At 38.4% G+C, this 17,108-nt stretch overlaps 1 protein-coding gene across 2 annotated transcripts in view; it reads right to left on the minus strand.

The window, feature by feature from the left end:
* Positions 1-17,108, minus strand: part of Acss3 (acyl-CoA synthetase short chain family member 3) — a 172,797-nt gene that overhangs the window by 95,080 nt on the left and 60,609 nt on the right. For both annotated transcript variants that reach the window (XM_036169452.1, XM_036169451.1), the window contains exons 4-5: positions 15,388-15,522; positions 11,557-11,697 (exon numbers count right to left, since the gene is read on the minus strand). In XM_036169452.1, the coding sequence (XP_036025345.1) occupies positions 11,557-11,697; positions 15,388-15,522 (276 nt within the window). The remainder of the gene's footprint in view (positions 1-11,556; positions 11,698-15,387; positions 15,523-17,108) is intronic.

A 17,108-nucleotide genomic window follows, 5' to 3' on the forward strand; every position in this document is an offset into this window, starting at 1 on the left:
ATGGTTTGGAAAAAAAAGTATTTTTTTCTCCTTTTCAGGAGAATTCCTTCAAAGTTGTATAACTTAGTGGAGCATCATAGAGGAGACGGAATGTTTCCATTTGAGATACTTCATCAACTACACAATCTCTTGCTACAATTTCTTGAGGACTCTGAGACTACATCTGCGGAAGATTTCTTGAGCAGCTATATAATGTCTTATTGATCTGTACAACTCTGAGATAAGGGGTAAAGATGTAGCAAGTTCAGCATTTTGCCTGCAAGAATTGTACCAGAAATGTTCACTTATATGTATTACTCTTGCTCTCTCTCACTTGTTCCCTTGGGGCAGGGAAAAAACGAAGTCTACACAACAGGAGCAAAAGTTACAAGAGTGCTATGAATACATAACAACCCTTATGTACAGCCTTCCTTCTCTGCCTTTATTTCAGCCCTTTCCTTCTGCTTTTTCATGCCTCTTACTCTTTTGTCTTTATTTTTATTTTTGGCACTGGAAATTTTTTTACCCTTTTCTGATTGCCAGACTCCTTCAGATGCAGCAAAATTGATTCGGGATAGAAGTGATCATTATTAAACTCTGTTGAATGCATTCATGCAAAGCAAACAGAATATGAAGTCCACCACACTTGTATGTGAAGTAGTTCAGGCATAGATGTTTGAATATTGGCAGCAGCGAACAGATTTACCTCTCATGCAGCTCCCAGTCAACTCCAAGTTTGTAGACCTTACATATGTATATAAGAAATAGAATATGGGGGAGGGTGTGATGTGTGTGTGTGCATGCATGTGGGTGTAGACATGCATGAGTTACAGAGCATGTGTAGCAGTCAGAGGAAGGTCTCTGGTGTTGGTCTGGTGTTGCCTTCTGCCTTATTTGATGCACAGTCTCCATTGTTGTTCACTGATGCTTTTACTAAGCTCCCAAATATGTGACCATCTAGTACTTCTGTCTGCCTCCCACCTCCAGCACCTTCAGACCCATGTGCTCTCCTGGTACAGTTTGTTATGTGTACTCTGGGGATTGAAGTCAAGTCATCAAACTTATTTGACAAGTGAATCACCCACTGAGTCCTTTCCTCAGCTTAAGAAGAGTGTTTAAAAACACTTTAAATACTTGAAAATTTTTCTAAATAACAAGCTGCACAGTGATATAAATTTATATGTTCCAGTTTCACTACTGCAAACCCACAAATCTTTCTTGTGTTTAAAGTTTCTAATACATTTAATCTTTATTATATCTTTAAAATGAAATATGGAATATAGGTATGAAAACAGAGTCTGGGGAACAGAAAATTCATTCAGCAAATAATCTGAAGACCTGCCTTGGTCAAATCCTAATATTAGTGCCAGAGTGGAAGGAAAGCAGTTGAGATATATTCTAAAACATGCACTAATATTTATAAAGTACATTCAAGTAAGTGCCATAAAGGTCTGATATCAATGTGCACCAAACATTTGCAAATATTTTTTAATTTAATTTACTTTTTATTTTACATCCCGAGCATAGCCTCCCCTCCCTCCCCTCCTCCCACGCCCTGCCCCTATCTCCCCCTTGCCCTCCTGAATCCACCCCTCCTCTGTATTTGCTCAGAAAGGGGCAGGTCTCCCATGGGCATCAGCAAAGCCTGGCATACCAAGCTGCCATAAGACCAAGCACCCCCCCTCTGCCGTATTCAGGCTGGGCAAGACAATCTAACATAAGGAATTGGTTCCCAAGAGTCAGCCAAAGCACAAGGGAGAAGCTCCTGCTCCTGTTTCTAGGAGTCTTTCAAATAGACCAAGCTACACAACTGTCTCATATAGAAGCAAAGGGCCTAGCTCGGTCCCATGCAGGCTCCATGGTTGTTGGTTCAGACTCTGAGTTTCCAAGAGTCAGGCTAGCTATTTCTGTGGACTTTCCTGAGATGTCCCTGACACCCCTGGCTCCTACAATCCCTTCACCCTCTCCTCAGCAGGACTCCCTCAGCTTAGCCCAATGTTTGGCCCTGGGTCTCTGAATCTGCCTCCATCAGTCACTGGATGAAGGCTCTCCAACGACAATGGAGGTAGTCTCCAATCCAATCACAGAAGTCTTAGCTAAGCTCATCCTTATAGACTCCCTTGGTAGTTTCCTTTGCACCAGGCTTCTACCCATCTCAGCACTCTCCCCCTCTGCCCACCCCACACCATGGCCCCTCATGTTCACACCATCCTGAGTGAGGTAACCCAGACCCAGAAAGACAAACATGGTATGTACTCACTCCTAAGTGGATATTAGCTGTAAAGTAAAGGATGACCATGCCACAATCCACAGACCCAGAGAGGCTAGGCAACAAGGAAAGCCTATTGGGGGAGCATGGATCTCCCTGAGAAGGGGAAATAGAGGAGCTCTCTTGGGTGGACTGGGGTGGATGGGCATGGGGTATTTGCAAATCGTAAGTCTCCCTAAGGGAAGAAAATATGTTTGAGCAGTTGAGAGACAAATATCTTGCCATTTGTTGTGTATTAATTACCTCTTAATTGAAACAATTCCTCCTGCAGGGAAAGGGAGGGTCATAACATTAAAGAAACTAATACAACTTAGAGGTTCCAAGTGCTTAGGAATTTACAAGAGTCCCAAGGCTCTCCCCAAAGTGATAATCAGTAAGCAATTGCTAGAGGAAAGGACATTTTCCAGTACAGCTGCCAGCAAGTTGTGCAGTGAACTCTAGGGATGCAGAGTTCATGAGCTGTCACTCATTCACATGGCAATAGGCTTTTGGTGATGTAGCTAGCTGCCTTTACTTTGCTTATGCTCCAAGGAGCAACCTCAAAGAAACTCATTAGTTCAACAGCATAAACTTGGCTGGAATTCTTTGCTTTGTCGTCAATGCCCTGTCTCAGGAAATAAACATTTGTTTACATCTTCTCCCCAAATGTTACATAATGCAATTGGTACCTGGACAGTTATTGACAGAACCAAAGGTCAGCTGTGGAGGAGAAGTTGCATGCCCCTTCCAATAAGTGATAGTGCATGCAATGGAAGCCAACTCATCTGCAGGTAGATATTTGTGAAGGCAATCTTTGCATGGCTATCTCTCCATGTATCATAATGGATGCTGTGCCTTCTTGCTGTATTGGAATTTGCATGATATCTACATTAATGACAAGTCCTACAATCAAAGCCACATCTTCAATTCTTCAAATGGAGTGTCAATGAGGGGATCCCATGACGGCCAGATTCCACTATATGTTGTGGAGTAACATGCCTTCATCATGAATAAAGTACACATCAGGAGCATGGAGAGTCCCTTATAATACCTGATGGACTGGGAAATAGCCCCAAAAGCATCATAAATCTATCTAGACAGTAAACAGGCTATAGTGCCTACTGTGTATCCTTTGCCATGGGCATAAGAAATGCAACTGAGACTGAGTTATCTCCAAAGGAAAAAGAAAACTGTCCATACATGGGAAGAATTGCAATGGAAATGGGCATTTACATGTTATCTTCTGCATACGTATTTGATGTTTTGTGGGGGTGGAAAAAAAGGTGAGGATGAAATGGACATGTTGGTTTGCCATTTCTTAAAATTGACAAGATGCAAGAGAATAACAGGCACATTAGGTGTATGTGCTGAAGATTCCTTCCTAACATTCTAAGTCTTGAAACTCACATGAATAACTGGAGAATGAAAAGGGGGAGAATAAGGTAGAAATGAGAAATGATACCCTTCAGGTCTGACCTTTAATTCAATGGAAGTGAAAAATTCATCTTTCAGTATATAGATGAGGGCTTTGATAATGGCCCAGTACAGGAAACTATGAGAATCAGGGAATATTCTGCCTTTTGAACAGTTTGAATTAGTAAAGAATTTCAGAGAATGAAAGTATCTCTTATAGCCTGGTTTGAAAGGCTGTGGGGCATGTGGGTTAATAGGATCACTCTCAGTGCTGTGGGGGTAGAGAAATGGAGTAATCTAACTTTTCATCACTCCTAGAGAAAAAAGAATGCAAAACCAGAAGCAAGATAAGAGAAATCAGTCTCTGATAGGCTGGCTCATTTGGACTGAGCTATTAGAGATCCTGGTTATCTCTGACTGATCTCTCCATAAATGGCAGTTGTGAGAAGACTAGAAAGTAAGATAGGTATTACTAATGGAACTAATTATGAGAGAGGTGATATATTGATGTTCATCTCGATAGGCTAGATAAGACTGTGTTCATCAGTAGAGTTAAGGAAGATATTGATTCATCAGATACCAGTGTGATGGCATAGGCTTTGGATTGGCTAATGTTGATTGACAACTTGTCAGTATTCATAATTATCTAAGATACAAACTTCTGGGTAGGTTTATGAAGGAGTTTCTAGATTAGGTTAATTAAAACAGAAAGAGCTATCTTAAATGTGTATTTTATCATTCCATGTATGAGGGCCCTCGAACAGACTGTGTAATAAAGAGTTATTAAGGTCAATGTACCCTTAAACTGCAAGAAAAATAGAAAATATGTTTCTAACAGTAGGTATAGGGTATTTTGTCACTGTAACAGAAAAAGCATCTAACAGAATATTTATACTGTGGTTGCAGCTTTTGCTATCATGAATCTGGTCCTTAGTTCTTAAGCCTTTGGAACTGGCTTTTTAAGAGAAATGTTGGAGAGTCTGAAACATTGGGTAGAAAATCCTTTGAATGCCACAAGCATAACTTAATAAGCTAATGGCCGTCTGGTGGGAGTCTTGAAGGACAGAAAGCCAAGCTAAATTCAGATAGAGGTAGCCCTATTCATGAGGTTCCAGAAGCTATCAGAAACTGGGCCGTGGATAACCCATGTTATGTTTTAAGAAATAATCTGGTTCCATTCTGCCTGTGCTACAAGAACTTTAGCGAGGCTAAATTAAAAAAAAAAAAAAAAAAAAAAAAAAAAGGAAGTTAATGTTTTGCAGAAGAAATCTCAAGATAGGATACCATTTGGGTTACGTTACATTTACTGGTCATTGCTCTTATCCACAATGAGGAAAAAGAGAAAGAGACAAAGACAGACAGAGACAGAAACAGGGAGGGAGGGAGAGAGGGTGGACATGAAGAGAAAGATATTTAAAAATGTGTAGTTGGTCAAGGAAAACAGTAATAATTAATTCAATGTTACAAACAACTCATGTTCTAAGGCACTTGTATTCATTCAGTGTTGTTAAAGAGAAAGCTGCTCTTCTGAACTGATAAAACAGAACAGGTTTCCTGTGCACAAGATCCCACCTTCGCACGGCTCCATCTATTGAAAGTGGAAACGATTTGAAAAGAGAAAGCCTACCCTGAGAATACCACAGGAAGGTTTTCCTGCTCAAAACAACTGCTAAGAAAACATTTCCATAGAATCAGTGAATGCCAATGTAATTGTGGCTCAACAGGGACAGACTCAACCCCAAAATGACAACAAACCTAGACAGCGCTACATACATGCTACTTTTACAGTCATAAAAGACACAAAAGAGAGGGCAATATGAAATCATGGAACATATGCCGTGTTTCTGTAAGGTCAGTGCAACCAAGCAATGTGAACCAGGGCTGGATTCTGCGCAAATCCCTGAGGTCACTGTGAAAATCAATGATGGTGAAGTCCAAGTGGAAATGGAGACATCAGGATGCCAAGACCATGGAGGGTCTGCCAAGAAAAGCTGGTCACACAGAGTGAAGCTGGCCCAAGGGAGTGGCTATGTGTGGGGCAGGTGGCAAAGTTGGAGGAGTGAAGCCAGCCAAGGCCTCCTGGGTGGTTCCATCCCAATCTCTGGTTCCTGACATGGAGCTGCAGGATTGGGAATTTGCCCCATCAAATTTCAGTCTTTCCATTTCCCTTTGCCTTGCTCTGCCCCATTCCTCTCCACTGGGGTGGGACTACTTATTCTGTGACATTGTATATAGGAACAACGCTACAGTTTTTTGTTGTTGTTTTTAATTTTACAGAAGCTCCAAGTCAAGCAATTGTTCTGATTCCCAGAAAAGACATAGACTTTAGACTCTTAAACAGTGTTAGTATTGCTAAAGATTATAGGGCCTTTTGATGTTGGACTGAATTTATTTTACACCATGACGTGACTTTCTAGGGGGACAAGGGGTGAAGGTTAATGACTTAAAAGTTATCTATTAGGGACCTGGGGTGATGATGACTCAATAGGCGAAATGTTTGCAATGCAAGTATGAATACCTGAGTTTAGGTAGGCCAAATTCATGGAAAGCTATATTAAGCAGTGTGTGGCTGTCATCACAGTATGCTGCAGAAATGGGAGGTAGAGGTAGGAGAATTCTCAGAGATTCTGCCTCAAAAAAGTGGATGATAAAACCTGATACCGTAAGTTGTCCTCTGAGCATCCATGCCCAGTGGCATGTACATGCCCCCACCACACACATACTATGGATACAACATAACCGATTGTCTCAAATTTCTGGGTCCACGACTTCTGTATCATCATTAATGGCAGCCTTGAAGTATGCTACAAAATCAAACTTTCTTCTTTATATTTTTTATCGTTTATTCATTTATTTTACATCCAAACTCAAGTTTCCACTCCCTTCTCTCCTTCCATCCCCCCATCTCTCCTCTTCCCCACACCATCCCTTCCTCCTCTGTTTCTGTTCAGGAAGGGCCAGGCTTCCCATGTTGTCAACAAAGCCTGGCATATCAAGTTGAGGTAGGACTAAGCTAAGTTGAGGTAGTATTGAGCCTGGGCCAGGCTGCTCATAGGAGCTCACCGAGTCTGAACCAACAGCTAGGGAGCCTGTATGGGACCAACCTAGACCCTCTATATATGTGTGACAGTTGTGTAGCTTGGTCTACTTGTGGGACTCCTAGCCATGAGAGGAGGGCCTATCCCTATTGCTTTAGCTGGCTTTTACAAACCTATTCTTCTTTATATTTTATGTTTTATTTTGTTTGGCGGGATTGGGGGGGTGGTTTGGTTTAGCTTGGTTTTTATTTTGAGGGAGGAGAAGTGGTCAGGAATTCTGTGGGAGCAATAATGCCAGCTAATGTGGTGCTTTAGTGGCTTTTCTGAGTCTCATGCTGAGACATGAGCTTTATGAAGTAAGAAGGTTCTAGCAGATCTAAATGGTTTAGGCTGGCATGTAAACTGGGTTCCTGAAGTGCTGAAGCATTCAGGAAAGAGAAGAATGATCAAAAGGCAAAACAAACCAAAGAGTTCAGCCCAGATTAGTGGGGGAAAAATGGGGCAAGCTCTGTGTCCAGCCAGAGTACTACAGAAGACAACAACACAAAGCTATGTGCTATGGTAATGAGTATCTGGAAGGCTTTAAATCTTGAGCAATGATTCATGGGAGACCTCGGTGATAAAACTGTGTAAGTAAAAAAGATTTCAAAAGAGCAAGCGTGTCCTAGGTGTGGGTGATTACAGAATGTGATGTACATTTCTCTCTTGCAAAAATAGTGCACTTGGAGGTAGAGATTTTCCACTCTGCCCAGGGCCTTTCAATAGCCAGGTCTGGCTAATTGAAATACAAGAGCTATAGAGCCTCTCCAGAATTTATTGATAAGACCATGGACCTTAGCTCTAATGGCAGTCATACCAAAGCATGGCCCTACTCTAGCTTTGATATGAACTGACCCAAAGATACAGGCTGGCCCCATCAAGGTCATGTGGGTTGGGGACATGCTCAGTGGAAGCAGTAGAGCAGTAACCCAAATTTTGATTGGCAGATGACTAATGGAAATTAAGTGTACATTATGGAAGGCTGAATGGACTGGCATCACCCATCAATGACAGACATCACTCTTTTGATGATGAAAATGATAGGCACATCTCCCTTGAACAGTGCTAATATTTATATTTTTGGGTCCCCTTAGCTATCTAAGACCCATGGGTAATGGCATAAAAGAGATAGTGTTGAGCCCTCAGAAATCCTGCCCAACATGTATAAAAATGGTTTCACTATATTATTGTGATTCTTGTGTGTTGTGGAAACATCTGTAATGACCACAAAAATAGCTGTCAAGATTTGTAAGGAGGTATCCTGTGTAGGAGGTGAAGGTATACCCAAAATCTATAGGTATTTTGTTGTTGTTGTTATTTTTAACACCAGGTCATGTCCCTATGAGTTTTTGTCCAAGGAAGCCCAATGAACAATAAAGGCTTTGACTGGTAAAATGTTATGTTAGAATTAGAAAGTTGGCCCCTAGTGCTAAACATATTACATGTTTTGGTTATAGGACTTGGAGAAATCAAGATGAGATTGCAGTGAAAGTTCCTTCCCCATTGGGTGGCTTTAGAAGTATTGTGCAGGCCACTAGACGTGAGCTGTCACCTATCACTCTGCTTGGGGTGACCCATGCATATTAGACTATCAATATACCAGCCAATGTTTGTTGATTGGCATGAGTATTATAAGTTCAATGGGGTATTTTCTAATTCATTCTTAGGATCCTTCTATGGAAGAATTTATTCTTAATATTGTAACCCAAGATAAAGTCCTATGTCTGGGAAAGTCCATCCTATCAGGGAAGTAACCCACTGTTACTTTGTTAAATGTCTGTTAATTGTTGTCTAAAGATGTGGTTTTTATGCATAGATTTATAAACATTTGTTGGATATGAAAGGAAATTTCCTTATCTCCCCAGTAGATAGTGATTACCACAATTCCATAACAAGTCATGCAGAGAATAAGTAGCTGTTCTTGTGGCATAGTGGCCCAATGCTCAAGCATAAGTGAAATAAAGTAACCAGACTAGGGTAGACTACTATAAAAGCCCCTCCAGGAACAATGATGGAAGGGAAGGTGGAAAAAATACAAGAGCATCAGTAGGGGACAAAATGTTCTGTAGCTATTTCCTCCAAATTGAAATATTCCCTGCTGTAGAAAGAAAGAGGCTCATAAAATGCAGGGACCTAATGAAACTTACAGAGCTTGGAGAGATGAGAATGTATTATGCTTTGCAAGGCCCCTCCTTGGATTGACGGAAAAACAGTAATCAATTGCTAGAGAAGTAGGAAGCCTCCAGTGGAGTTTTTTATGAAGTGGGTGAGATGAGCATTTTGGTGATGCAGCGAGCTTTGAGTCATCCTGCTCCCTGAAGTCATCACTTGCCTGGGTTCCTGTAAGTAATACCAGTGAAGTCTCTAGATTGACTGGAATGATTTCTTTGATCTATCACAGTGTCCTATGTGGAGCACATAGATGTTTATTCACCTCTATCCAGGAAAACAATCACACAACAGCATACCACATGTCATATTTTGCAAATCCACCCACTCTGTGATTTGAAAGCCAGACCTACACACTGATGACTCACAAGGGCCTATATCCAGGCCCCAGGGTAGCTACTGAAATCAGGCTCATTTCCAATTACTGACTGTACTAGTATTAATATCTCAAACACACATCATACACAATATGTTCAGCACCTGCCATATTTACCAGATCAAGATCATTTTTCTTTGTATCTGTTCTCAAATTCAAAGTCATGGTTTCTTCTCTGGCTCATTCCTAACTGTGAACCAAGTCTATTCATGCCAATTAGTTGTGCTGTCCTAAGCAAAATGCCAACCCAGATAGCCTAATAAACAACATCCTTGTCTCTGTTGTGTATCTCCTCCACAAACTGATTACTGTCTGTATTGCATTACTCATATTCATGTACATTTCCACCCTGAGCAAAAGTCACAACTGAGCAAAGTTCTAAATAATCAAAGCATCCACCAACATATTGAAATATTGTCTTCTGGACAATCCACACACAAATAGAATGCAGAAGAAGCATCCAGGGATTATTTTCAGTTCAGGCATGAGAGGAGCCCAGAAGGTAGCCCATAACCCAGAGAAAACAAAAGGCAGAAAACTGGCTGAGTCACCTTTTCATTACAAGCAGGTCTTCTCTTCCTCTGATCAGTATCTCAATCCAAGTCATGGTAAAGTCTTAGTGTGGCACATGTGTGAGTTTGTGTGTGTGTGTGTGTGTGTGTGTGTGTGTGTGTGTGTGTGTTCTTTTTTTATAAAAATTCTAGAGACTTTTTGACAAACTAAAGGGAGATGTTTGCTGACATCTGTCTTTTAAGGAGGTTTAAGGAGGTTATGGCATTTTCATTGTTAGGGTTCTTTGTTCATATTAAGACTTTTATATAAAATTATAGCTTTGCTGAAGCCTGTGTAATTTTATGGAGCAATGTCCAGTTGAACTGTATGGGACTCATGAATTAGAAAAATGAAGTGAGAATAAATCCTGTGGATTGCTTAAACAGAAAAAAAAAATCTTAGTCTTCAGTAATGAAGAAATATTTACTTTTCAAATGACTAGAGTTGTAAATAAAGAGCCCTAGATTCTAATTCAGTGAAAACATCATTTTTCATATGCACAAACCTATTTTGACAATTGACAAGAAACAAAACGTGTCTGGGCATCAATTGCATGTAGTATACAATGAAAGAAAACAGTATGGTGAAACATGTCATCTCAGTGGATATATTCTCCTACCAGATGTTCTCTTCTTCACACACAAATTTTCCATGGTCTACCTTAATTATCCCTTTAAAAATAAATCTAATGGAGTCATTATCATAATATGCTTAGGATTATATTTTCCAAATACCCAAGAATAACAAAGAAACACTACTAACAGATGAAGAGGATTTTGAAATTGTGATCTCCCTGTAAAATCCTGAATTAATGAATATTGAGCTATCTAATTAAGACAGAAAATTATGAAGTTGTATGTAGGACGTATCCATGAAGATATCATACTGATATGCCATTTGTTGATACCAGATACATTTGTGAATACAGATACTTATATTCTGTGCTTTGCAAAAATACTTTTCATGCTAGATTAGTTGAAGGATGTCAAGTATCTCCTTATTATAAATAGTTGAGTAATTTGAATAAAGAGTCACTGTCTCAAACTGTCTTGACTTCAACCTCAGATTGATAGTTACATATCAAATTATCTTCAGTCAAAAGGCTATTTCAGATCTGTCAAGATGGTTCTGAGGTTAAAGTGCTTGCCACCCAGTGTGAAGTCCTGAGTTTGATCACTAGAAATAACATGGCAGAACGAAAGAACCAACTCTTGTGTCTTGTCCTGGAACTTCCATGTGTATGCTATGGTATACAGGGACACACACACACACACACACACACACACACACACACACACACACACACACACACACACACACATACAATATAAATAAATGTAAAAAAATGTCATAGTATACAGAACATATACCTCAATTTAAAAGAATAAAATTATCTTTTACTTTGTGTTCAAGCCTAGTGCCACAAAATTTAACATAGTAAGTGAAATATACACTTTTACAAAAGTACAAAACACCATTAGACCAATTAATATTCAATTAACTGCATACTGACTTTATCAGCGCACCAAAGTAGCTTTTTTACTGTTGACAATTGAGAATTTTGAAAAAAAAGAGGGCCGAAGTATTTCCCTTTAAAGAATATTTATACAGAATTTATTTAAGAAATAAAGGAACTATGTTCAATCATCAAGCTACCATCTGCAAATATTTTCCTCCCCTAATCACAAAGATTTCCTGCAGCAGAAATATGCCACTGTGGATATCCCAAAGGAAGCAAGTACCTTAGGCAACCCTGTTGTTCCAGATGTGTAGAGAATGTACAATGGGTGCTCTGAGAGAACAGGCACACAGTCATGTGACTGGGCTTTTGCCATTTCTTCTTCCCAATCCAGATCACGATCTGCCATCAAAGGAACTTTCTCCTACACAGCAAAACGCAAAAGTGTGCACAATAAACATAGGAGATTAAGCTACAGGAGAGCCACGGAAAGGCTAAATCTCTAAGTTTGAGCATCCATTAGAAAGCTGTACCTTCATGACACTAAGCATGGGATTTATGAATAAATCTCAAAGTTACACGTTAAGGTAGATTCTTTAATAAACTGTCTTTTTACACAATTTAGTGGTTTGATGTGACTTTCTCTCTCATGGATTAAAAGCCACATTTTTACTGAACTCTATGGCTACCCTAAACAATTAAATATGATACTGTCATGTTTCTGTGCATCCTCAAGCTTAATTAGCTCAGAGATACATATTTTCAAACATAAATGTGCCCAAGTAACTTAAAAACTCAGTTCTCGCTTGACTTATTAATTAACCAAAAAGTGTCACCAAGTGCATTAAAGTATTTTTATATAGGGACATTTGGGAGTCACACTGAAGCTGCCTTTCTGATGGGGCACCTCTAGCCAAATTCGTGGGGGGAAGAAAGCGTTCCATTTGTGTTTGTTCAAGAGGGAAACCGATTTTTAAAATTAAAGAGAATAGGTGACAGGCATAAAATGTTTTCCTCTCTCTTTCGGTCATGAAAATGATAGAAAACAGAAAAAAAAAAGTCTTGTTTTTCCTCCCTTAAGAACAAGACTTTGTTTTATAAAGTTTGTAATAACAGCCATGTCATCAAAAGGATACAACTTGAAATGAATTAAACAGTCATTAAGGGGGAATAAAAATTTTTACCCAAGTAGTCTTGGGTAAAAATCACTCTAATGAGAAACTATAGTGATCTAGGTAAGAGATCATGCTGCATACTGGCTATTTCTTGAAAGACTAAATTCAACATTGCTTAGTAGGAAGGGTTTTCTCTTTCTTTTTTATTTTGTTTTGTTTTGATTCTCTGTATCCTGGACTGGCTTGGAACTCCTTATATAGACTGGGCTGGTCTCAAAAGCATAGAGATTTGCCTGCCTCTACCTCCAGAGTTCTGGGATTAAAGGCATGCACTATGACACCTGATATATCAGCAAGTCTATAGTTAAGAAATGTATAAACACAGGCAGAACCCAATTACACAAAGTTTAACAGAGTAGGTGAACAACAAAGTCAAACATGTATGGAACTACTGACTTCATCAAGATAACATCTGAGCTAAGCTCACAGGCTCCAGGGCACTCCCAAAAGAAAGTAACTTCCACTTTCTAGGACCCTACCATTTACCAGGGCTATAAAAACTTCTCATATATTTAAGTATGCACATTTACAAATTATGTTTTGAGGCAATATCATAAATACAATATTTCTGAATAAATTCATTTGTAGATAAGCATCTAAACTGAACACTACTTATAAAGTTTACATTTCAAGCACAGCTGACATCTCTTGCCTTCCTTGGATAGGTAGCAACTGATAACATTTAAATAAACACTACAGCTTAATTATGAGCAAATCATGTTTCCATTTCTTTTTACGCATGAGATAAAAATAACCAATTTCAAATTATCAAAGCTTTACCATCATAATTGTAGAGCTGTAAAAAATCATCATATTGCAAAATGAAAACTGAATTGTAATTACAAACATCTTTGATTTTTACAAGCCTCTGATGAAATGGGCACTAGGAAAAAAATGGTTATTCTTTAGGCTAAAAAAAAATGTGTGTGATTAAAAGATTCTGAAGAAATGAAGAGAGAAATAGTAACAGCATTTATTGTATAAAATGTGTGTGTGTGAGTGTGTGTGTGTGTGTGTGTGTGTGTGTGTGTATGTGTGTGTTTCTCTATTGGCAAGTCCTTCCTGGATATTGGAATTCTTAACAGACAACATTGAGAGAATTCCATGGAAACATGATATTTCTTTGGTTCTATCATAGTTTGCCTGAGGCTTAGGAGTAGCAGCCAAACTTTCACCTCGTTTGGCAAAAGTACAGCTAGTTAATGAGACAGAACACCAAGCCTCACCATTTGTTTCTCTCTAAATAAAAAAAAAAAAATCACTGGATTTAATTACTTCCTAAACAATAGGTCTTCTATAAGGAGAAGATGTATTTAAAGCCTTTATCTGTATCTCTGGCGAGGAAAGTTGGATAAAGGGCAAAGAGGAGAAGTGAGCCAGTTAAATGGGGCAAAGAGATAAAAACGATTCTACTGAGAGAAGAGAATCACAATAAAATGTGGATAAAGAAGCTGAATATCTAAACATCGTGTGCTTCTGGAGCAGAAGAAATCGCGTACATCTCATTGTTTAAAAGTTATCAAACCACAGTTAGAACCTTGTTATATCAACTAGCTAGACTTCGGGCATTCCCTGGTTCATGGCGCAGTTTCTTCAGGAGCAAAATGGAGTCAGGTATAAGATCCAACTCACTGATCCATGAGAACTAAGTAAGCAAAGGCACTGAAAACCACCTCACATGGGTCCCAGTCAACACAAGGCTGGCACAACTCCTGAGTGAATTCATATCCGTGTATCAACAGTAGACACTCAAATAACTGCGTCTGTGGGAGTGTTTTTGCCTCCTCAGCCCTTTCCTTACCTAAGCTCCATGGAGTTAATGACTTTGTGTTCCTTGATTTAAATGGAAATAACACCTCTTCAAAAAGAAATATGCTTGAAAGAAACTTAGCCTTCTTCTCTGAGACAGTCAGAGCATAAAATTCGCTGAGTGCAGCAGTTCATGAACCACAACTCTGAAGCTTCACAAGGGAATTTATTGTGGCAATGATTCTTGTTATGTGCTCATCAGAATGGCAGAGACTTAACACTCAAGTCTCCAAACTTGTTAATTCAGTATTCTCTGATGAAATCCTCTCAAGAGGTCTACAAAATGGCACACAAATGTTTGCGATTTTGTAATTTATCTTTTGCAGAAAGAGTAATGATCTGCTCAAAACTTGACTTGGTCCCATTGTATGCAGTTGGAAAATTCATTGACTGATCACAGAAGCAAGGTGACATCAGATCAAGGTTACAAGGAAAAGCATAAAATATTTGCAATGCTATAACTTTCATCCTCTATGGAGCATAGGACAATGCGTCTGTATAGAATATTTGCTTTACTTTTCGGAACTCAGTTTATCTCTGGATGAGAAGAAAAAAACTTTCCTTAATTTTTAAAAGATACTTTGCATATAACTAACTAGACCTTTCCAACAGGTCATGAAGTAGATGGGTAAAGAAAAAATTCAGAGTAGAAGCACTAGAGGCCAAATCAGGACTATCATTAATCAGGCTGGTTACTTCATCTTAATGTACAACGACTCCTCTTCCTCAAACAGTAGTAACACTACCCTCTAACTCATACAGTTCCCAGAAGACTTTTTTTATTCGACTTGGATCTTGAAATAGATATCCATAGTATCTTGAAAACCAAATAGTAAGCAGGTAGTTAGTATTTGCCAGTGTTAAACTTAAAGTCATAAATAACAGCCCAGGAAAATCATACACAAACCAGAGTATTACTTCCACCTGTGATCAGGTGCCTTATTATTTGTTATTCTCATTTAGTTTTCCGTAGATACTATCATCTGCATCTTTTTCTTTCACTCCCATAACTGCAATTATATTCAGGATATTTAGTAGTTTAGGAATCAATTGTAGCTTTCAAATGACCAAAACTAAAATTATCTTCGGCACACTACCATCAACAAGAAGAGATTAAGTTTTCAAATTACCATATTTGGACGATTGTAAATGAGAACTCTGTCTGGTCTGTGTTGTCCCAGTCTCAGAGCTTCTTCTAAAAGTGGGATGTACTCTACCTTCCTTCCAGGTTCGATGCCAAAGGATGCTGTAACAACCACCTTGGGCTAAAATGAAAAGAAAAAAAGGAAAAAAAAAAAAGCTTTAATAATCCTAGTGAAAGTAGTCACAGTATTTCAGTGTAGACTATTTAATATTTTGAAGGAGATTTTTAAATGATTTCTGTTTACTACTAAACAATTGGCCTAAAACCCAGCAAGCATTAACAAACAAAATCTCACTTGCCTGTTCAAAATCATACACTTAATGATACTTAGGGCTTATAAATATGAGTTATATAAAATATCTTCTGAAGAATTCATTAAGCCAAGTTAATCTTGCATAATCGAGAGAACTGATGGCCTATATTACATTCATACACACACAGGTTTATACATCTGTACAGACCTAAATGCACACACACACCCAACACACATAAATATATTTTTGTTTATGGGAGTACTGTATCTCTTAAGTGGAAATAACAAAACAAGTCAGGAAGATTTTTTTTTTAGGTTTTCTATATAAATGTTGTCTCTTAAATATGACAAAATGAGGTTATACAAAACTTAGATTTTAGTGATATTTTCCTCACCCTTAATACATGATTATGTTAGTATATATTATGTAGTTTTATATTATTATTATTATTATTATTATTATTATTATTATTATTATTATTATTTACTTTGAGACAGAATCTCACTTCATAGCCCTGCCTGTTCTGGAACTGACTACATAGACCAAGCCTCTCTCAAACTCACAGAAATCTTCACGCTTTTGCCTCTTAAGTGCTGGCGTTAAAGGTGTGTGCCACTATGCCTGTCTTACATTATTTTTCTTAAAAGGATTCCCAAATAATTTGTTTTGATCTCATAAGTCCAAGACATGCTCCTGTCATTCACGTGCATTCATTTATCTGCAAATTTTAGGTGTAGTTCAAAGGTATCCATGGAATGCCTGTATTAAACTTTCTTTGGAACATGCTGGGTATGTCTCAGATATGGGACTACAGTCCACACATTCCTTTACCTCCTAACACCATAAGCTCTCCAATGACAAATATGGAGGGTAATTACCTTTGTGTCTCTTACTCCGCATACATTCCTTATTACATCACAAGTTCTCAACAGCAATCACAATTCTAAGCCAATTTTTCAATAATTTATAGAAACAAGCACATCTTTATTTGTGTTATTATATTGTTCCAAGACAAGCTACCATATAATAAATTGATCAGGAGACAGATAATCACTCCATGGTATAGCATATGTTCTTGAATTCTGACTTTTGGTTACAATATAGTTCATTTAGGGAAGGTTTAGACTATGTCAAATCTATGCACATCTAGTCAATTTTGCATTTTGAGTATCACTCAGTACTCACGGAGCTGAAGCTCATGGCAGCTACATAACTTGCCTCAGGTTAGCAGTGGAGGAGGCAGAGAGAGCCAGTTCTATGGTTTCAGACTCTTTCTATCCAACTACAGTAAGTTGATATATTTTTATAAAGCATGGAGAGAAAATAGAAACAATTCTTGTTTTGTTTTATTATGTTCTGATACATACTTTAGTTCACAATTTATTGTTTTTAATGTTTGTGAGCATAGCACTAGATAACATCTCCTAAGTTTATAATTTGGAACAAATATACA

This window comes from Onychomys torridus, chromosome 20 (genome assembly GCF_903995425.1).
Source record: "Onychomys torridus chromosome 20, mOncTor1.1, whole genome shotgun sequence".
NCBI classification, from domain to species: Eukaryota; Metazoa; Chordata; class Mammalia; order Rodentia; family Cricetidae; genus Onychomys; species Onychomys torridus.